This window comes from Neofelis nebulosa, chromosome 17, assembly GCF_028018385.1.
Source record: "Neofelis nebulosa isolate mNeoNeb1 chromosome 17, mNeoNeb1.pri, whole genome shotgun sequence".
NCBI lineage: Eukaryota > Metazoa > Chordata > Mammalia > Carnivora > Felidae > Neofelis > Neofelis nebulosa.
In genome coordinates, this window is record NC_080798.1 from 49,575,889 (window position 1) to 49,598,104 (window position 22,216).

At 39.7% G+C, this 22,216-nt stretch overlaps 1 protein-coding gene across 2 annotated transcripts in view; it reads right to left on the reverse strand.

The window, feature by feature from the left end:
• GLG1 (golgi glycoprotein 1) overlaps positions 1-19,417 on the reverse strand; it is a 151,877-nt gene extending 132,460 nt beyond the window's left edge. For both annotated transcript variants that reach the window (XM_058707447.1, XM_058707446.1), the window contains exon 1: positions 18,949-19,417. In XM_058707447.1, the coding sequence (XP_058563430.1) occupies positions 18,949-19,389 (441 nt within the window). In that variant the 5' untranslated portion in view covers positions 19,390-19,417. The remainder of the gene's footprint in view (positions 1-18,948) is intronic.
• Positions 19,418-22,216: the final 2,799 nt, after the last annotated feature.

Sequence of the window (22,216 nt, forward strand, 5' to 3'; positions counted from 1 at the left end):
CTAAAATCATTGTTGCACTATAGGCTAATTAATTTGGATGTAAATTTTAAAAAATAAAAAATAAAAAACCATACACACAACTATTTCTTGAATAATCTGTTTCTGTGCTGATAGCAAAAATTTGCCATGGTTGAATTCACTTTCTTTTTTTTCTGCTAGAAATATGATGAATTCAAAAGTGCTGCAAGGAAAGAAATTAACCTTTGGGGAGAAATATTATATAAATGTTATATAAATACATTTTATATAAATGAGTTTGTTTGCCTCAACAAGTAGCATCATTTCACAAGTATTCTAGTTTGTAACCTAACCACATATTAAAGAAAAAATAACCCAGAACCCTACATTTTAAACACCTTCTGGCAAAAAGGAGTCATTACTAACACCAAAGCATTTTAACGTATATCCAATCATACTAAATTGACTTAGAAACTTTCACCTGACAGCCATCTTCTGAATCCAAGAAATACAGAATAAACCTATGTCTAAACTTCAGGGTGTCAACGGAATTAATTTATCATCACAAAATACTGATCTCTCAATCACCCAATGGAGAAATGAAATAATGCAGTTTTTTAAAAAGTAAACTAAACACGGACATTTCACAAAAGATTAACAACATCCTATAGAAACTATTATTATTATAACTAAATTATTAAACAAACAATTATTTTGGGTGATGGAGGATACTGGCTCGGAATAACAATTATTCTGCATTTTTGCTACATCCTACTTGATATGTTCTAATTAATTTAAAGAATAAATCTATCTCACTACCTCAAGGCAATCTATAAATCACCATTATGTGGCATTGCTAAACCCTCAGTATAATAGCAAAAGTTCCAACATGTATCAATTCAGATTGCCATGCTTTCCTGCAGGGTCTGCCACTCAGGAGAAAGCTCAATTTCCCAAGTTTGGTATACCTTAAAGCATCTGGAATTCCTTTTAAGTTACGTAAATTGATACTTAAAATAATGGAAAGAACACATCCAGAACCAGACAACTGTGAAAAAAACATCTTGAGAAACTGAGTGAAAAAGGAAGTCTAAGGATACTGGCTTTCCAGGGCCGAATGAAGCCAACCTGGCTTCAGAAAAGACACTGGTTTTCCGAACTTCAAGAAGGGAAATTCAGTTGCTTTCTACTAAGGTGCAAGAGTTGTTTTTGTTTGTTTGTTTGTTTGTTTGTTTGTTTGTTTTAAGTTCTGGCAGTAGGATGATGTTTTGTTTAGTAGGTATAATAAAAACTATGAATTAAAATTGACATGGAATACAATTTTTCACCCAGCTTACAGTAAGTGTTTAACACTAACATCTTTGGGGCACCTGGATGGCTCCAACTCGATTTTGGCTCAGGTCATGATCTCATGGTTCGTGAGATGGAGGCTGGCTGTGTTCAGACAGCTCGTAACTTGCTCGGCTTTCTCTTTCCCTCTCTCTCTGCCCCTCCCTCATTCGTGCACGCGTGTCAGCGCTCTCCCTCGCTCTCAAAATAAATATTAAAAAACACAAAAAACATGGGCGCCTGGGTGGCTCAGTCAGTTAAGTGTTTGGCTCAGGTCATGACTTCACAGTTCATGAGTTCAAGCCCAGCATCAGGCTCTGCACTGACAGTGTAGAGCCTGTTTGGGATTCTCTCTCCCCTCTCTCACTCTGCCCCTCCCCCACTCGCATGAGCATATGTGCACTCTCTCTCAAAATAAATAAACATTAAAAAAGACTAACAAATATCTTAAAAAAAACTAACATCTTTATGTGATAAAGCAAATGTAGTAAAATATTAATAGAATTTCAGGGATTGAGTATGTGAGTGTTCAATGTATGATTTTTTTTCAATGTACAATTTCTTTAAACTTCTCTGTATGCTTGAAATTTTACATAATAAAATGGGGGCTAAAATGAAATGTACCTCTTAGAAACAGTGGTCATTAAACAAGATAATGTACATAAGCATAGAGCAGGTGCCCTGTATAATTTCTTTGTCCCTTTTGAACAAGGTCAATTATCCAAAGAATGGGCTGCCTCAAAAGTCAACAACTTCAGGTTCTAGCAACATATATGTTCTTCAGCAAAAAACATAACTTGAAAAGCCTTCATCAATAAACAGTATAAACAAAGTCCTTTCAAAGTCATAGGTAAACTCGGAAGAAAATGTGAATCCCCTAGATGCCAGGAAAAGGAAGGAAGAAGGATGGATTAAAAACCATGGCACCAAAAAAAGAGGAAGGAAGGAAGGAAGGAAGGAAGGAAGACTGTTTCATTAACCTAGGGCTTGGGGCTTAATGACCAGGAACAGGTCAAGATTTGCCTGATCCTCAGTAAATATTATGAAACTGGGCAAAAATAATATAAAAACAGGGAGGGGGACAAAACATAAGAGACTCTTAAATATGGAGAACAGAGGGTTACTGGAGGGGTTCTGGGAGGGGGGATAGGCTAAATGGGTAAAGGGCATTAAGGAATCTACTCCTGAAATCATTGTTGTACTGTATGCTAACTTGGATACAAATTTAAAAAATATTATAAAATTGGAACTGAGATCAATTATGTACTATTGAAACTGCTTCCATACTTTATATGAAAGAGACTATAACACAGAAAACTGATCACAAGAAAAAACTTTCTACACCCTTAGAACAGAAAAAAAGAAAAACCTGATTGTTTATCAACTTTCACCTTCCTAAAGAAAATGGGAGGGGCGCCTGGGTGGCGCAGTCGGTTAAGCGTCCGACTTCAGCCAGGTCACGATCTCGCGGTCCGTGAGTTCGAGCCCCGCGTCAGGCTCTGGGCTGATGGCTCGGAGCCTGGAGCCTGTTTCCGATTCTGTGTCTCCCTCTCTCTCTGCCCCTCTCCCGCCCGTTCATGCTCTGTCTCTCTCTGTCCCAAAAATAAATAAAAAACATTAAAAAAAAAAAAAAATTAAAAAAAGAAAATGGGAAAGAACATGACTTCTTCATGTGACAAATCAAAGGCTGGCACATGAAACTGACCTGACTTGCCCAAACAACTAAGACAAAGCTTGCTAGCTGTCTGCAGGACTTGTGTGCTCTGTTCTCCTTTTCACAGCACCAAACTGTCACTGGGAGTACTTACTCAGTCCCTGGTGTATCTAGGTGCCTGCACCTGAAAAGGTATCACCACTGGAATGTGAATAAGAGAGAAGTGATCACCTGAGGGCCAGGGATTTTTAGAACAGGAGGTTGAAAGGGTGAATTTTATGTTATGTGGATTATATGGAAGGAAGGAAGGAAGGAAGGAAGGAAGGAAGGAAGGAAGGAAGGAAGGAAGGAAGGAAGGAAGGAAGGAAGGAAGGAAGGAAGGTTAAAAAAACAGGGGGATGGGGTGCCTGGGTGGCTTGGTCTGTTAAACGTCCGACTTAGGCTCAGGTCATGATCTTGCGGTCCATGAGTTCGAGTCCCGCATCGGGCTCTGTGCTGACAGCTCAGAGCCTGGAGCCTGTTTCAGATTCTGTGTCTCCCTCTCTCTCTGCTCCTCCCCTGTTCATGCTCTGTCTCTCTCTGTCTCAAAAATAAATAAACATTAAAAAAAAATTAAAAAAAAAAACAGGGGGAGGTGCCTGGGTGGTCAAGCCCCCATGGGTCAGGCTCAAGCACTGAGGGTGGAGGCTAAGATTCTTTCTCTTTCTCCTCACGCTAAAAATAAATAAATAAATAAATAAATAAATAAATAAATAAATAAATAAATAAAAATTAAAAAACAAATTTTAACTGGGAAAAAAAAGCCCTAGGAAACAAAAACACAAGATTGGAGGGGGCAGGGTCTCTGGATCACCAGATGGCTGACAGTCTCCCACAACTTTTCCTATGTTAAGCCACTGATATTTTGGAATTCACTGTGGCAGTTAGTTTTGCCCTAAATAATACATTAACTGAAAGGAAATCTTTTATCTTCTAAGTTAGTAAAAGGCTTGGCTCAACCCAGTTAGAGAGAAGCTGACCCCTTGGCACTTAACAAAATTATACCTATGGCAGTCTCCTGCTAAAGTAGTTTTGTCAACATAGGGCAATAAAGATCTTTAACTTAATTTTTAAAAACATCAAATAGGTAACATATCTGGCTCAAGTTTCTTTTAATTAAAAATATAAAGGGTATATTGGAAAGTTCTCACACATTTTTATCCTCCAATAGCCTAGTTTCTTCTGTATCCTTTCAGAGCATTCTAATGCAAATACAAGCAAATACTAATAAATATTTTTCTTCTTTTTACTTTGTCTTTGATTACAAAAAAGGTAATATACTATACCAAGTGGTAACTTTACTTTCTTCATTTAATAATAGATCTTGGAGATCTTTCCATACCTGGCATAAACACCTTCTTTTCTACAGTAATACAATAGCTCATTGTATGGATACACAATAACTTATTTAATCACCCCCTTATCAAGAGGTTTTGGATTGTTTCCAATTATTTGCTATTACAAAAAAAAAAATGAAATCATCAATCAAATACTTCCTACACATTGTTCATACTGTTATATATAAATTTTCAGAAGAAGGTCTATTGGGTCAAAAGATCTATACATTTTTTACAATTTTTATAAATAATTCACGATCTCCTTTTCTAACAAATTACCCCTATTCATTCCCATTTGATACGTCAGAAATTAAAATTCAAGTCACAGTGATTTCTACTACTGCTTATGAAGGATTACTGGAATTGCCCCCATAGTAATTACCAAGTAGACAAAATATAAAATAATTTTCAGTGGCTGGACAACAGGCAGCATAGGCCTGTGATCCCTAAGAGAAGGGAAACGAACAAGGTGTACCTGATGATTACCCCAGCTTACTGCCTGGAGGTGATTTCTAGGCTGCAGCACAGGATGGGGAACCCAGACAGAATCTAGTGTTCTCACTGAGAAGAGGAGAGAAATCAAAAGTTCAATGGATTTAAGGGGACTAGAACTTGCAAGAAAGAGTACTGGAAAAGAGAGAATACAGGATATCTGTGGAGGGATCACCCTGGGTTTTGTCCTATCCTATCTATGCACGTGTGGTGGCAAACAAAAAAAACTGAAAAGCAAATAGACCAATTAATTCCTGACATTCACACAAGGAAGGCAGTAGTTCATTCCCAGCAGCAAGAAAAGAGAGACCTTAAATAACTTGGGACACTGGGTAGAGTCCCGTAAGAGTCACATCCTACTAGTAGAATTCAATTAGGCACAAACTACAGGCTGCTCCAGACTTACTCTAACAAAGCTTAAAAGCAAGCCTCAAAAGGCTCAAACTGATCTGCATGTAACCTCTGTGCCAGACAAAACCTAACATTCTTTAAAGGAACTCAACAAAATTCAGCACTCAAAGATGTAAGATGCACAGTGGTCAATATTCAGTAAAAAACCACCACACATGCAAAGAAGCAAGAATGTGACCCAGAGGAAGAAAAATTAATCAGTAGAAAAAGACCAAGAAATGACAACTGATGTAATTAGCAAATGAGGACCTTAAAACAGCTATTATAAATACACTGAAGATTGTAGGAGTGCCTGGGTGGCTTAGTCAGTTAAGCGTCCAACACTTGCTTTCAGCTTAGGTCAAATCCCACAGTTTGTGATCCATGTCAGGATCTGCACTGACAGTGCACAGCCTGCTTGGGATTCTCTCTCTCTGCCCCTTCCCTGCTCACGCATGCATGCACACATATGTGCTCTCTCTCTCTCTCTCCCCCCCCTCAAAATAAATAAATAAAAAGATTATAACGGAAGGGGTGGCTTAGTTGGTAGAGCACGTGACTCTTGATCTTGGGGTTGTGAGTTCAAGCCCATGTTGGGTGTAGAGATTACTTAAAAGTAAAATTAAAGGGGTGCCTGGGTGGCTCAGTTGGTTGGGTGACCAACTTCGGCTCAGGCCATGATCTCGCAGTTTGTGAGTTCGAGCCCCACGTCGGGCTCTGCGCCGACAGCTCGGAGCCTGGAGCCTGCTTCGGAGTCTGTGTCTCCTCCTCTCTCTGCCCCTCTCCTGCTCACATTCTGTATCTCTCTATCTCTCAATAATAAACGTTAAAAAAAATTTAAAAAAAAAAGTAAAATTGAAAAAATGACTGTAAAGGAAAACATGAACATAATAAAAGAGAGAAATGGGATACTATATAATATTATATAAAAGACCCCAATCTATTTTACAGATGAAAAATAAAATATCAAAAATGAAAAATACATTAGATGGCTTTACCAGACTGAAGACCACGGAAGAAAGCCCAAAGATACAGCAATAGTAATTATCCAAAATGAAACAGAGAGGGGAAAAAACAATTGTTGGTGCAGGGGAGAGGGGGAGAGGAGAGGGGAGGGTGAAGAACAGATCCTCAAGACTTGAGACAATAGCAAGCAATTTAACCTATGAAATATTACAGCACAGGAGAGGAAGGACAGAAAAACTATTTGAAGAAATAACAGGCACATAGTATATGTTCAAAATTTATTGACAGATTTACTTAAAAATGGAAAAGGGTTATAAAAAACAAAATGAAAATATGTATGTAAATGTAAAAGTTATCAGAAAAGCACTGTGGAGGGGTGCCTGGGTGGCTCAGTGGGTTAAGTGTCTGACTCTTGACTTCTGCTTAGGTCAGGATCTCACAGTGTGTGTGGAGCCTGCTTAAGATTCTCTCTCTCCATTTCCCTCTGCTCCTCCCTCACTCATGCACTCCCTCAAAAAAGAAAAGAAAAGGAAAGAGAAAAGAAAAGCAATGTGATAACACAGAAAGACAGAGGCTTTAAATGTAAAAAGATTTGGGTTGGAGTCTAGCTCTTATTCTTAAAACTTATATGACTTGGACAAATCACAATCCATCTGATTCATTTTTTTATCTATAAAATAAGGCTGGTAATCTGTCCTATCTACCGTATATTTTGTCAAGAGTTGGAAATAATATAAAAAGTATTCCATAAATCACATATTGAATAGCAACTTACATGACTCATAGTAATTATTTAGGGAGAAGATTGTTAGGCCAACACTTAGTTTATAAAAAGCAAGCATATTAGGGTGAGTTCCTCTCTGACATTACACCTGGTCCCACATCTCCCCTCCCCTACGCCAAGAGTTAAGAAAAGCTGGGGCACCTGGGTAGCTCAGTCGGTTAAGCATCCAACTTCAGCTCAGGTCATGATCTCGCGCCAACGTTTAAAAACAAAAACAAAAACGTTTATTCTTCTTTAAACAAAAAAAAAGAGCTAAGAAGTTTTTTGGAATACATCATTTTATATGAAACAAAACTCTCAAGTCATCTTTTTTATGCCAGATAATCCCACTCACCAATTAACCCATACAGTGAGTGCTCAATAAATATTTACAAGTGATGAGTGAATCTACACCGATTCTCTTCTTTTTTTTCTGGGGGCAGATAAACCAAATGAAAATCTTGGGGGAAAAATTTCAGGAAGACTCCAAAGGTGAAGCCCTACAAAAATGACTAATTCATCCTATCTCCTCACTCTTAGCTGTAGATTTCAAGATCCAAAAGAGTAAACAATGAAGTTGCTGCAAACACATATACTATTTACTCAAAATCGGAACTACTATGATGAACCATATGAAACTGCTGTTTTTTGTAAGTCAAATATGATCAAATATTAGAAGTGCTGGTAGGGGGACAGGGGCAGTGGACCAAGCAAAGGGAAGGATACTAAACAATATGCTGGGGCAGAATATTCCCAAATCACTGAATATAAAATCTTTACCAACAAATGTTGTTTACATAAAAACTGTAAACTCACAAGCTATAAGGCAGTGCTTTCTGGAAGCCTACCCCACTAGGCTATGTATTTGTGTGGGAGAACGGCAGGATGTTGCATGAGCTAGCAGGAGGCAGAGCTGGAGAAAGAGGCATAGATCATCCCACTAAAGAATGTAAATTTGTCTCCACAAGAGGAAGGGAACCACACCAATGTCTTCTGACTTCTGCTTTCACTGCTCTACTTTCTCCCATTTTAGATATGCATTCAAGTTGGAAATCAATATACAATAGTATAAATTCTTGAAACTTCTTAAAGTGATAAACAACTGTGAGTTCCTAATAAACAAATCAACTGTAATAGGAGACTGGAATTTTAACTGTTTCAACACTTATTCAAAATGAACTCTGCTACCAAATAACCTCAAGAAGAAGGCTTACATACTGCAAATATTTTGCAATGCCCTTAATGTATGATTAAATTATGTTATTATACTTTAATATAGATTGTTTCACAAGCCAGAGAATGCTGCAACCTTAGCAATATCAAAGTCTTTACATATTACTCCCCCTCTGAAAAGTTGCCAATTTTCAGGAAAATTTTAGTGATTTTGAAATTTATCTGGTTTTACAAAGGGCAAAAAGAGAATCAATGCGTTCTTTTTCTCAGCTAATAAAAAGCTATGTTCTTAGTCATTCCATTCTACAGAGGGAGGATCTGCGTTAAGTAATGCTGTCTTCAGAATACAAGAACTAATTCTTTTCCTCTCCTATTTAAGAACGGGACTTTCCTCTTTGTCTGATTGGCAGTATATTCCAAATTTAGGCATCATTTAGGCCATGAGAACTGAAGAACATTTGGTAGAACTGAATTCCTCTACCCAGAGAATTCACTCCTTTGCACTCCATAATCTCAAAGTGCACACATTTTTAATACTCAGTAAAGACTAAATGTTCTTGATCTTCCTCTTCAAGTAAGTTCAACTAAAGTTTTCATGAAGGAGCCTAGGAAGAATTACATAAAAGGTGTGACACATTACATTTCACTTCACATTTCTTTTAAAACAGTGAACATAAAACCTCATCTTGAACAATTTCATCTGCAACAACAAAGAGAAAGGGAAGGCAAAGACCATTTATGGGCAAATGCAATTTGATGCATGGTCTACATATTTTAAAAAGTTTGATCCTCACCATAACCCTGTGGGAGTAGGTTTCATATCTCAGTTTTATAGATAAGAAAATTGAAAGTTGGAGAAATTAATTTGTCCAAGGTCACAGTAAGCGATAAGTGAGCTGGGATTTGAATCCAGGATTGTAATTCTGATTTTTAAATCTTCCCTTAATAGGTGTGCTCAGTAGATGGCACTAATTTAACAGATGGCAGATTTTGTTCATAATTAAAGCCCTCCTTTACATCCCCTTCTCCCTCCTTGAAATTTCTGTCCACTTCAGAGTGGTTATCACATTACAGAGCTGCTTTGGACAGTGCAGGAACTTTGGGAATTCTGTTAAGTGACCTACAGGCTCTTTCTAGTTAAACTTGAGTTACAAATGAAAATATCTTCTGTATCTTTCTTTAAACATTTCTTTTTCTTTTATTCTTTGTTGTTGTTACTCTGCACTTAAACTGATTTATAGCTTGTATGCACATTCTCCTGGTTAATTTTTCTTGTATACCATTTCAACTCACTGTTTATCTTGCTTCTGATTCTAAATATATCACACTTGTTATTTTTTTTTAAAGGGACACAAAAACAGTTTCAGAGTCTGTTCTATTTTATAAGTGTACAGATCCAGGAATTCAAGTCAGCACCCATTTTCACTATGACTTCCCCTACAAAGAGTTATACATGTTATTCAAGCCTTCATTAGGAGAAGGTACTATAAATACTATGAATTCAATCTAACATAACTTTCCAATTTCAATAAAATTATTAAAACTGAATGAAAATAGATGCCTAGTTCTCTTAATTGTTTTTAGATTCCAGTCCACACTTCTTGTTCCTCCACACTCTATTTTGATGCAGATACAAGGATTAGTACTGGCACTGTTCGGAGGACCATCACTTGAGCTTCCTTCGTAGGTTTCAAATTTATGTAACTCAACCAAAGATGAACCACTTACTGACTTCCAGTTTTATGAGTATTGCTCTTCTCAAGCTAAAGGAGCGCCCCTTACAATTCATAATTTAGACACAGGGAAGACAAGATTCATCCATAAACCAGATGAGGAGACATTTTAAGGTAGCTAAATTAAGAATTTCATGATATGGGGGTACCTGGCTGGCTCAGTCAGTACAGCGTGAGACTTTTGATCTCACGGTGGTAGGTTTGAGCCCCACTCTGGGTGTAGAGATTACTTAAAAATAAAATCTTAAAAAAAAAAAAAGGAATTTCATGATATGAATAACCAATTTAAGAAGAATGAAGAGCTTTTTTTTCTGATTCTCCCAACCATTTCTTCTACTCATATCATAAAGGCCCATAGCATTTAATTTACCATTCTTCTATGATACTATTTTATAACTTATATTAATAATTTTTAGTAAAACTATCTTTTTCTTCTTCTAGATCAGCCCTAATAGACATATAATATAAACCACATCTAAACCTTGTTATATAGTCATATTAAAAAATAAAAAAAATTGACTTTAATAAAGCACTTAACCCAATATATCCAAAGTAAATTGTCATTTAAACATGTAATCAATATAAAAAATTAATGAGACATCTTAAATTTGTTTTTTTTTGTACTAAGTTTTTAAAAGCAAGTGTGTCTTTCACACTTATAGGGCATCCCAATTCAGACAATTCATGTTTCAGTTTCTCAACAGCTACATGTAAGTGGTGACTACCACACTGGACTACCACAGGGACAGAAGGAAGAGGAATGAGCTATTTTACAGTTGGACAGACTTGCTTTCAAATCTTAATTCCACTACTTATTAGCCCTGAGGCAGTCTCCTCATTAAAAAATAATTAATAATAATAATAATACATCTCTGATAGGATTAAATGAGACATAATGCCCAGAAAACATCTGGTCTCTTAGCTAGCACAGGGCACACAAAAAGCCTTCAATAAATTCTAACAATTACCATGTATTTAAACCCTCTAACACTAAGCACAGTGTCTTACACATAGTAGGTATTCAATAAATGTTTGTTGAAGGAAGAAAAACTAATTTGCATGACATCCTATAACCCATTTTAATTGCTTCTTTTTCAAATACATAAATATCTCATATAAACAAGTAAGTTTTGGGGCACCTGGGTGGCTCAGTCAGCTGAGTGTCCAACTTCAGCTCAGGTCATGATCAAACGGTTTGGGAGTTTGAGCCCCGCAATGGGCTCGCTGCCACCAGCGAAGAGCCCCGTTCAGATCTTCTGTCCCCCTTTCTCTGTCCCTCCCTCCTGCACTTACACTCTCTCAAATATAAATATTTAAATAAATAAACAGGTAAGTTTTATTTTTTGGATTGTTGCTGGCTAAATTGTTTTTGAACACATTAGGCGAAATATACAAAAGGAAATGTACCATTTTATCTTTCAGACTGTTCAAGTATTTTACTTTCTTCCAAAAAAACAATGAATTATTAAGCAAATATATGCTATTAAGCACTCTTTATCAAGAGACTTCTTAAAAAAGTATTTCTTGGGGTGCATGTGACTCAGGACCTCAGGATTGTGAATCCGAGCCCCATGTGGGGTGTAGAGATTAACAAAAGTATTCCTCATCGATAATAGTGGTATTTTACAGGTAACTCTCAATTATCTGCAGGAATATTTTTATCTCAGGTTGGGATGAAAACACATCCCATTTCTGGGCTTTACTTGAAAAACAAGCCAGTGGTATATGTAAAACCCTTTACAATCTGGACTCTGAAAAAATTCTCAAGCTCTCTATTTCAGACAGTACAACCCCCTAAATTTCTTAAAGCATTTTCCCTTTTCACCTGTGCTTAGAATTCACTTGCACATAATTGCTTTCTTACAGATCACAGAATCACAAAGTATCAGAGCTATTAAGAGATATTCCAGTCTTGGCATTTTCCAAAGCATGTACCGTAAAAGGTACATAAAAGGTAAGCAAGATAATTTCAGATGGTATTAGTATTGTATACTTTAACTGCCATATATTTTGTTTAGTGTATATTAGAAAAATATAACTGTCACATCAAACTCAAAAATTCATGTATATCTTCACTTATGACATGGTTAAAGTAGACAGTCACAGTTTAAGCGAGGGGAAATTTTTTTTTAATTTTAATTTTTTAGAGAGACAGAGAGAGAAACAGTGGGCTTGCAAACACAAGCATGTGTGAGCGGGGGAGGGGCAGAGAGAGGGAGACAGAGGATCCAAAATGGGCTCCAAGCTGACAGCAGAGGCCTGACACAGGGCTGGAGTTCACGAACTGCAAGATCATGACCTGAGCAGAAGTCAGCCGTGTAACCAACTGGGCCACCCAGGAGTACCAAGGGGGCAGGAAACTTTTAAGCTTAGAGTAGCAGAGCTGGATTCCACCCAAGTTTAAATCCTAATTTTCTGCTCTTTTCATTGCCCTAAAGAATCTACTGTCTATATGACATCAAGGGATTAACACTCTCCTATATAATTGTTTCTTGATTATAATCTCATTTATCAAACCAATTATAAGCAGTGGCGGTGTCTTAAAGTACTAGTGTTCTTTCACAATGACAGGTGCAGAACAAGAGATCAAAAATGCCTTGATTTTGTGGTTAGATTGCTTCCAACCACTGAGAGTTAGCATTGGAGGAAATTCCACATTGGCTCAAACAGAACAATCATAATATATCCTAAACTCAAACAATGTTTGGATTAACTGCCATTTGCATTATTCATATCACTATTTCCTCCCATGAATGAAAAAGGAATCAGGAGATGGTATGCCTATAAATCCTAGCGACCATACGACATATGCATGCAGAGGATATAAGAAACTTGTACAGGTTAGGGGCGCCTGGGTGGCGCAGTCGGTTAAGCGTCCGACTTCAGCCAGGTCACGATCTCGCGGTCCGTGAGTTCGAGCCCCGCGTCAGGCTCTGGGCCGATGGCTCAGAGCCTGGAACCTGTTTCCGATTCTGTGTCTCCCTCTCTCTCTGCCCCTCCCCCGTTCATGCTATGTCTCTCTCTGTCCCAAAAAAAAATTAAAAAAAAAAAAAAAACACGTTGAAAAAAAAATTAAAAAAAAAAAAAAAAAGAAACTTGTACAGGTTAAATAACAGGGGTCTTACAAATTGCATTACCCAAACCTGTCATTTAATACATGAGGAAACTGGGACTCAGAGTGGTAAGAGGACTTGCTCACAGTCATATGGTTTCCTAACGGCAGTGCCAGCTCTAGTCCTAGTTCACTGTGCCGTTCCATGGATTCAATAGTAGAGAAATATATCTAAATTTTTCCATTATACTAGTACAAATCCTGCTTAAGGTGAGATCGGATTTGAAAATCTTTTCATTAAGCAGAAATTCTGCTCATGATGGACTTAAACTAATAAATTAAATTAGCTTTGTCTAATAATGCTGGTCTGTCTGCCTGAGAAACCTACAATATTCCAATGCATAGGAGCTGTTGCTACCCAACTGTTCTTGGTAGTGAAGAAAAGAGGATTCTAATTCCAGGTGACTCTTCTTATTTTGTGTACATTTCTGAACCCCTGGCATTCTCAACAGTCTCAATTTCCTTAGCTGCAACCATCCATGGTAGATTGCAAAGCATAAGGTCTTTTGAAGTCAAAAAGAACTTACTGAATACCAAGTCTTACCACTTAGGACATAACATCAGACAAATCACTCCATCTCTCTGAACCTGTTTCTCAACTAAGGTAATAAGATATTCACCTCACAGGACTATCAAGAGCATTAAATGAGATGATATAGACAGTGCAGAACATGATCTTAGGATACAGTTAAGTGAAAGGTTAAGAAGAGAATAGAGGCACCTGGCTGGCTCAGTTTGTGGAGTGTGTGACTCTTAATGTCAGGGTTCTAAGTTCAAGCCCCATATTGGGTGTAGAAATTACTTAAAAACAGAAATCTTAAAAAAAAATTTTTTTAAAGAAGAGAGTAACAAAAATTCTCACCTATGAGTTTAAGAGCAGGTTTATGGTTTGCAATGTTTAAATGTTAATTCCTGTTCAATACATAAAATATCTTAAATAAGTATCTACATTTTTTTTTTTAAGTCCTTGTCAAAGATACATATTGAAGTAGTTAGAAAGTGAAATGACATGTATCTGGGACTTGCTTTAAAGGATGCCAGTCTCCCAACTCCTGTGCCATACAAACAAAATTAGTAGAGATAGGTGAAAGTGGGTGATGCATACCATGGAGAATCACCATACTACTCTATTTATGTATATACTTGAAATTTTCCATAGCAGAAAGTTATTTATTTGTTTATTCATTTACTTACTTAATTACTTAATTTTAAGTACACTCCATACCCAGCATGGAGCCCAATGCAGGGTCTGAATTCACGATCCTAAGATCAAAACTTGAGCTGAGATCAAGAGTCAGATGCTAACCAACTGAGCCACCCAGATGCCCCACAAAGTTTTTTGTTTTAAAACCCAACAAAAAACAACACAAATAAAAAGCTAAGAAAAACTATACACATAAGTAATAAACTTTTCCCAAAAAACTAATGTCTCCATCAGAAACTTCTCAACACAAGATAATACTGGTCATTTCAGCCAAAATAAAGTATCTTAAAATTACTCTCAATACAAAGCATGTTTTATCTCTTTATTAAATACTAACTAAACAGCAGTATCTTCTCTTTCTTTGGTATTATTATTCCTCCACCTGGTAGAATAGCCTACAGTATATTTTTTCCTTTTTCCCCTTTATACATCCTTGTTATATTTTTTTAATGACTAGAACTACCATTAGTTCTATATGTATAAACAAGTATGTAAATATACATGAATGTGGGGTGCCTGGGTGGCGCAGTCGGTTAAGCGTCCAACTTCAGCCAGGTCACGATCTCGCGGTCTGTGAGTTCGAGCCCCGCGTCGGGCTCTGGGCTGATGGCTCGGAGCCTGGAGCCTGTTTCCGATTCTGTGTCTCCCTCTCTCTCTGCCCCTCCCCCGTTCATGCTCTGTCTCTCTCTGTCCCAAAAATAAATAAAAAACGTTGAAAAAAATTAAAAAAAATATATACATGAATGTATACACATATACATATATATGTATATAAAAATAACTAGGATTGGGGCGCCTGGGTGGCGTAGTCGGTTAAGCGTCCGACTTCAGCCAGGTCACGATCTCGCGGTCCGTGAGTTCGAGCCCCGCGTCAGGCTCTGGGCTGATGGCTCGGAGCCTGGAGCCTGTTTCCGATTCTGTGTCTCCCTCTCTCTCTGCCCCTCCCCTGTTCATGCTCTGTCTCTCTCAGTCCCAAAAATAAAAATAAAAAACGTTGAAAAAAAAAATTTTTTTTTAAATAACTAGGATTACTATACTACCATTACTACTCTTACATCTATTATTTAATAGTGCACCCATCGGGTATACTTGACCTTTTAAAGTTTGTTTGTTTGTTTATTTATGTATTTTTATTTTGAGAGAGAGATGGAGAGCATGCAGGGGAGGAGCAGAGAGAGAGACAGAAAGAATCCCAAGCAGGCTCCACACGGTCAGTGCAGAGTCTGAAATCACAAACTGTGAGACCATGACCTGAGCCAAAGTCAAGATTAGAACACTTAACTGACTGAACCACCCAGGTGCCCCTATCCTTGACCTTTTAAAAAGCAGGACTCATCTGGGGCAGCTGATCCAACTTCGGCTCAGGTCATGATCTAGCAGTCTGTGAGTCTAAGCCCCACGTCAGGCTCTGTGCTGACAGCTCAGAGCCTGGAGCCTGCTGCAATTCTGTGTCTCCCTCTCTCTCTCTGCCCCTACCTCGCTCACACTGTCTCTCTCTCAAAAATAAACATTAAAAAAAAATTTTTTTTTAAAAGCATGATTCATCTGAAAGGATTAAAAAAAATCCCTCACATAACACATAACCTTCAAAATAATGGGCAAAGTGAGGAAAAGCTGTGAACTATAGCCCATTTGCAAATTTACTATACTTTACACATAGATTTTTAATTTGTTGGCACATGATGCATTAAATAAACTGAAAGTATCAGTTGAAATTATTTAAAGGTAACCATAAATACCTGCAAATAACTTTTGTAAGTTAATTACTATAAAACTTTGAACACTACACTACAGTACAACCTTAAAATATCTGAACTTAAGACTTAACACTATATACTCCAATCTTGTTTCAAAATAAAAACGTTTACTGGGGAGCCTGGGTGGCTCACTCAGTTGAGCTTCCGACTTTGGCTCAGGTCATGATCTCGCGGTGTGTGAGTTCGAGCCCCACGTCGGGCTCTGTGCTGACACCTCAGAGCCTGGAGCCTATTTCAGATTCTGTGTCTCCCTCTCTCTCTGACCCTCCCCCATTCACGATCTGTCTCTCTCTGTCTCAAAAATAAATAAACATTAAAAACAACATTTTTCAAAATAAAAATGTTTACTATACTAACATTTATTATTATTATTTTGTTAGGTTTTATTTATTTATTTTGAGAGAGAGCGAGCAAGAGTGGGGAAGACGCAGAGAGAGGGCACGGAGCCTGACACAGGACTCAATCCCACAACCTTGGATCATGACCTGTGCCAAAATCAAGAGTCAGATGCTCAACCGACTGGGCCACCTAGGCAACCCTACTATACTACCATTTAAATACTCACACGCTTTGCCTTTTCATAATTTTCATAGCAAGTACACAGAGAACAATCTTCTCCAAATTTGTATCCAAAGGGATAAAGAAGCACATTATGTCAACTTCCCTATCAAACAGTCCCACTTACCAAAAAGCAAAGACAAAACATATTCCATAATTTCACTTCAAATGTGCCTAGGCAGTTTATTTCTTTAATTCAGATATACTCTTTCAAACATATAAATGAGATTTAATTCTCAAACTGTGTTAAAATTTCCTTCTGCCGTCTTTAAAGGAAGAAAAAGTAGTTTCAAAATAGTTCCACCTCCAGATGCTTGGCTGGCTCAGTCTGTAGAGCATGCAACTCTTGATCTCAGGATTGTGAGTTCAAGCCCCACTTTGGATGTGGAGCCTACTTAAAACAGAAGGAAAAAAAAAAAAAAAAAAGGTTTCACCTCCTGAGAAATAACACAGTCATTCATGGTACTCTTCTTTCAACTTTTAAGTTTATAAAATTATAGGAAAATTAATTAAATTGGAAGTTTGGAAAGCCCTGCTCTCTAAAATACCCCACCTCCAAATTACATGACACCTTTTCTTTCTTCCTCTGGAGCTAAAACTGACTCCATTAGTTTATTCATCCTCAATCAGTCGGCAATATTTACTAAGTCTCAGCAATGAATTAGGTACTCTGGAAAGTTACAAAGGAAATACAGGAGCTACTAACTACCCTCAAGGAGTTTATATATCATCCCCATAAAGGAAAAAAAAAACAAAAAAAAACATAGTTACTGAAAAATATCTTTGCTGAGAATCTCACAGTCAATGTGGAGCAGGGACTACATCTTCAAGCCAGGTTCTTTACACTAAGTAATGCAAGACAGTGTCCACAAAATTAAAAGTGGCCAAATCTAAGTTATTTATGGATTACATATGCTGCTACACACTTCTACATGCATGACAAAGGAAGCCAGCTCCCATAAGTGGAGGTTTCCAAACACCCTTAATGCACACAAAGAAAGAGATATGTACTCCCTGCATGGGCCACTTTTTGCTACTTTCCCTAATAACATCCTGTTTCTGCCACAACCACTAACAAAGTGTTCAGTCACCAATATCAGGGTCCTACTTTGAGGGAACAACATCTATTATATACCCTCAGAGACCAAACAGAAAATTCCAAAAACCCTGACAGTTAAGAATCTTAGCTGTATCTACAAGAGAAGCAGCTGAAAAACAAGGAATAGCAATGGATTATCCTTCTAGTCTTCAAGCTGTAGATGAGAAGTCATCTGCGGCCCCACATTTCTGTTGGCTCTGGAAACTTCCTTTCTGTCTTCTGATTATGTATGTCTTTTCCTCTTGTGAACTACTCTGTATAGAATACTAGATAAAGCAGATACCACAGTGGGATGGGGGTAGGGGTGTACTGCCAAAGCTAGCAATTTTCTACAAACCAGGGGTCTTCCCATGATCATGAACATCCCAGACAATTCTGATGATACAATTCCCCAAATAAAACTGTTATCAAGAGCAGTTTCATTCTATTTGTCAACCTTTGGGCCTAATTCTATACACCTAAACCTTAAAACAAAACAAACCCCTACCAGATTTGCTCCGACACTTTGATAATTGTCAAATATTCTGCAGCATTAAATCTAGAAAGGACATTCTCTGTGTCACTTAACTGAATCACATTAAAGAATATCAAATCTAGACCTCATTAAGAGGTCCTGTTAAAATCATATTCAGACGTCAGAAAGGCAAGATCCCACAACCCAATCACAAATACTGTATAGGTATTACAGCTTCGACTGCTGTCCCAACTTTTCAAGCTTTGGGACTCTAAATTACTTGGAGTAACAGCTTAAACTTGAGATGCACTACAAATTGACCAAAAGAAATTAAGAAAATAAAAGGCATACATTAGTTTCAGCACGTATTCATAGTAAGAATCTGTGAATTAGAAAAGAATAGGGTAAAGACAGTAAATTCGATGTTTGGACTACAATACACATCAGAACAGAACCCGAGCTACCTAAACAAACCTTACCTACTGCCAATAAACAGAAGAGCGTTTCTTAACGGCTTAAGTACGACAACCATTTTTTTTTTTTTCATGTTTAAAACGGCTGCTACAAATTGTCCAAGTCGAAACAAATAGCAAAATTCTAAGCCGGTCTTCGGCGAGGAGCTACTGTTCTTAGAGCATCACACAAAAGACCGAAGCAAACATAAACACCCTCTGGGCCTTCGCAGATAGCGGCCAGGAGCCAGGGTCTGACTCCCAGACCCCCGCCCCGGCGAGGGAATGAGGAGTGGGGGTGGGGTCCTCTTCTCGGAATGCGCCGGGGAGCTAGCTAGGGACGGGGAGGGAAGGAGCGAGTGCAGCACAGAGGAAGAGAGAGAAGCAGCGCACCGGCGTCAGCGGCTTCCAAGGCCGGCAACACCCTCAGGCCCGCACCAGGCCTGGCCCTCCCGGCTCCGTCCCGCCTCCTCCTTACCTCCCTCACGTCCTGCAGGCACTCGAGCACCGCCAGGTTGTTGCTCCAGGTGTGCTTGGGACACACACGGGTCACGTCCTCCCTGCAGGACTCTTCCTCCGCTAGCTTCCAGCCCCCGCCAGCCCCGCCGGGCCCCGCTCCGCCCCGCCGGGCCGGAGGCCCACCCGCCGGGAAAGGCGGCTGCGGCGGCTGAGGCGGTTGCTGCGGTGGCTGCTGCTGGTGCTGGAGCTGAGATGACTGAGGCATCTGGAGCAGCGACTGACCCGCCTGCCCGCCTCCTCCAGTCTGCCCTACAAAGGACGGAAAGTTGGCCCCCGGGCCCTGGCCCTGGCCGTGGCCGCCCTGGCCCGGGAGTTTCTGGGCCCCGGCCGCCGCGAGCAGCAGCAGCTGCAGCGCCGCCGACAAGCGGAACATCCTCCGTACACGTCCACACGCCGCCATCTTGGGTCCGCGGCGAGCTCGACGCACCCGCCGGCGCCGCGTATTTAAATGAGGGGGCGGGGCGCGGGCGGGGCCCGGTGGGGCCCACCCGAGCCCCTCCTCTGCTGGCGCCGACTGGGGTACTGAGAGCAGAGCCCCGGAGGAGGCTGCGCTTGAAACGGCCCACGCCCTGGGCCTTAGAGGCTCTTTGCCGGGGAAATTGCTGGAGTTCCTTAAAAAGCCTGGGCAGGGCGGCTATGAATAATTCCCTTCGTTGTCGTCACAGGAGAATAAAAAGGAATTGGGATTGCCACAACCAAGATGGCCGGTAGAGTATGTCGCCTGTTCAGTGACGAGGGTAGGTGGGGGGAAAACAAAAACAAAAAACTTTGTGTGTAGACGTGAACTTTACACGATCAGGTGTATTCCGAAACCTGAGAGTCTCTTCTTGCATCTCTCCGTGCTGCCTTCCACCTGCCTCAGAACCTTTCTTACCCAGGGAAGAAGGCAGCATTGGATAAGGGGTAGGAGCCCCGGTTAGGAGCAGAGGTTCCGAGTTAAGGAAAGACCCGGTTATAATCTTTGCTGCTCTGAAGACTAGGAAAGCCCTTTAACTTCTGAGCCTTATTCTTCTCGTCCCATGAAGAAGAGGAGGAGCTCTAACGTAAAGTATAATTGTGAAGTTTAGAAATAATAATAAGGAAAGTGCCTGGCCCACAATATAGAATTCAAAAAGTTATAGCCAATACTATGAATAAGCTGGGAAGCCTTTTGCGCCTGAGTCCCGACTGTAGACTAGAACTTAACCTCCTGTTTAAAGGAGGAGAAGGGCCGCCTGGGTGGCTCAGTTGGTTAAGCATCCAACTTTGGCTCAGGTCATGATCTCAAGGTTCATGGGTTTGAGCCCCATGTGTGGCTTTGTGCTGACAACAGGGGGCCTGGAGCCTGCTTCAAATTCTGTATCTCTTTCTCTCTGCCCCTCCCCTGCCCGCACTCTCTCTCTCTCTCTCTCTGCCTCAAAAATAAACATTTTTTAAAAAGTAATAATAAAGGAGGAGAAGAAAAAAGATCTTTGAGGCGTCAAGTTGCTCAGGGTGAACTGTGCTTACCCAAAAGCAGCATCTTGGGCACTTTAGGGAATGGTTGATTGACTTCACACTGGTATCCCTCCCTCTCCTTAAGAGATAGGATATGTCCTTAAGAGATAGGATACCTTCTCAAAGGTCTACACATCCATTGTGTCATTTGAGCCTTGTATCAGGCCTGGGTTGGATTCTAATTCAACTGAGGAATAGCACAGAGGAATGGGCAGCGAAGATCAGATCAGACATAACTAGTCTAAAAAGCCAAGTGGACTCAGGGAACCCATAAGGATCCCCTGAGATTGAGAATGTTCTGGGGGTACAAACTGCCCACTTTGGCTGACAGCAGACCTCTATCACTGGGAATGAGGGTGTGTTGGCCTCTCTGGCAACACTCACCCCTGCTGATGCCATAAAATGGTCCTGAGGCTGCTGCCGAACTTCAGCATTGACTAAGTCAGCCCAGGGTAAGCCACATAAATGTACATATTCATGAACAGATACATGGCATAGGTAAGTTGTCAGCAGGCTAGAGTCATCGGAAGTTCTTAAAAAGTCACTAAGGGCCATTAATTTTCAGTAATGGGTCTGCATTGCACTCAGACAAGTGGGAGATTATTTTAAACTAATTTAAGGCTAGGGGCACCTGGCTTATTCAGTCAGAAGAGCTTGTGACTCTTAATCGCAAAGTCATGAGTTTGAGCCCCACGTTGCATGTAAAGATTACTTAAATAAATAAAACTTTTTTAAAAATTTAAAAGATAAATAGTTTAAGGCTAGCAATTGACAGTCTGTTAAAAGAAGCCAGCAGTTGCCTATCTCTCAGCCTTACTGAGGAAACCCCATACCCAGCCACAGATTGCCTCTGAAGATAGGGAGGAGTGTATGTGCTGATCTTGAAATCACAATGACCAAGAAGCGAGAAACCCAGAGAAATCTGGGAACCTGGCCAGCCCAGACTGTGTTAGGCAAGTCTAGACTTTATATAAGGCACAAATCCCTGAGCCAGTGGGAAGAGGGTTGACCTAACCTGGGTCTCCTGACCTCAATGACTTTTCAGTACAAAATAGACTGTCCCTATCACAAACTCTGAATTCAGTTTACCCTTGTACCTTTTGTTTCTTGTTCCTCACTTCCTTGATGCACTCAATATGTATAGGTTGAGTTTGGGTTGTTTTGTTTTGTTTTGTTTATGCCAGGCATTGCTCAAAAACTGGCTGAGATAAACAGTAAGACAATAAACAAAGAGCAAGATCATTTCAGATGGTTTAAGTGCTCTGAAGAAAATAAAAGGTATGCGCGGTGGCTGAGGCAGGGAGGGTTTTTATAGAAAGGCAGGTGGGGAAAGGCTTTCTGAGTGATAACTCAACTAAGAGCCAATTGGCATACAGATGCCAACCACGTAAAACATCTGGATCTCAAGTTGGCTTAGCCTACTCAGGCTGCTATAACAAAATATCACAGACCGGGTGGCTTATAAACAATAGACATTTGTTTCTCACAGTTCTGGAGGTGGGAAGTCCGAGATCAGAGGGCTAGCATGGCCAGGTTCTGGGGAAGCCTCTTCTGGGTTGCAGACTGCTCACTTCTCGCCACGTTCTCATACAGTGGAAGGAGCTAGGGAGTTCTCTGGGGTTCTTGATAAGAACACTAATCCCATTCATGAGAGCTCTCCTCTCGCGACCTAAGCACCTCCAAAAGGCCTATCTCCTAATATAATCACATTGGCTATCAGTATTTCCGCATATAAGTTTAGGGCAGGCACA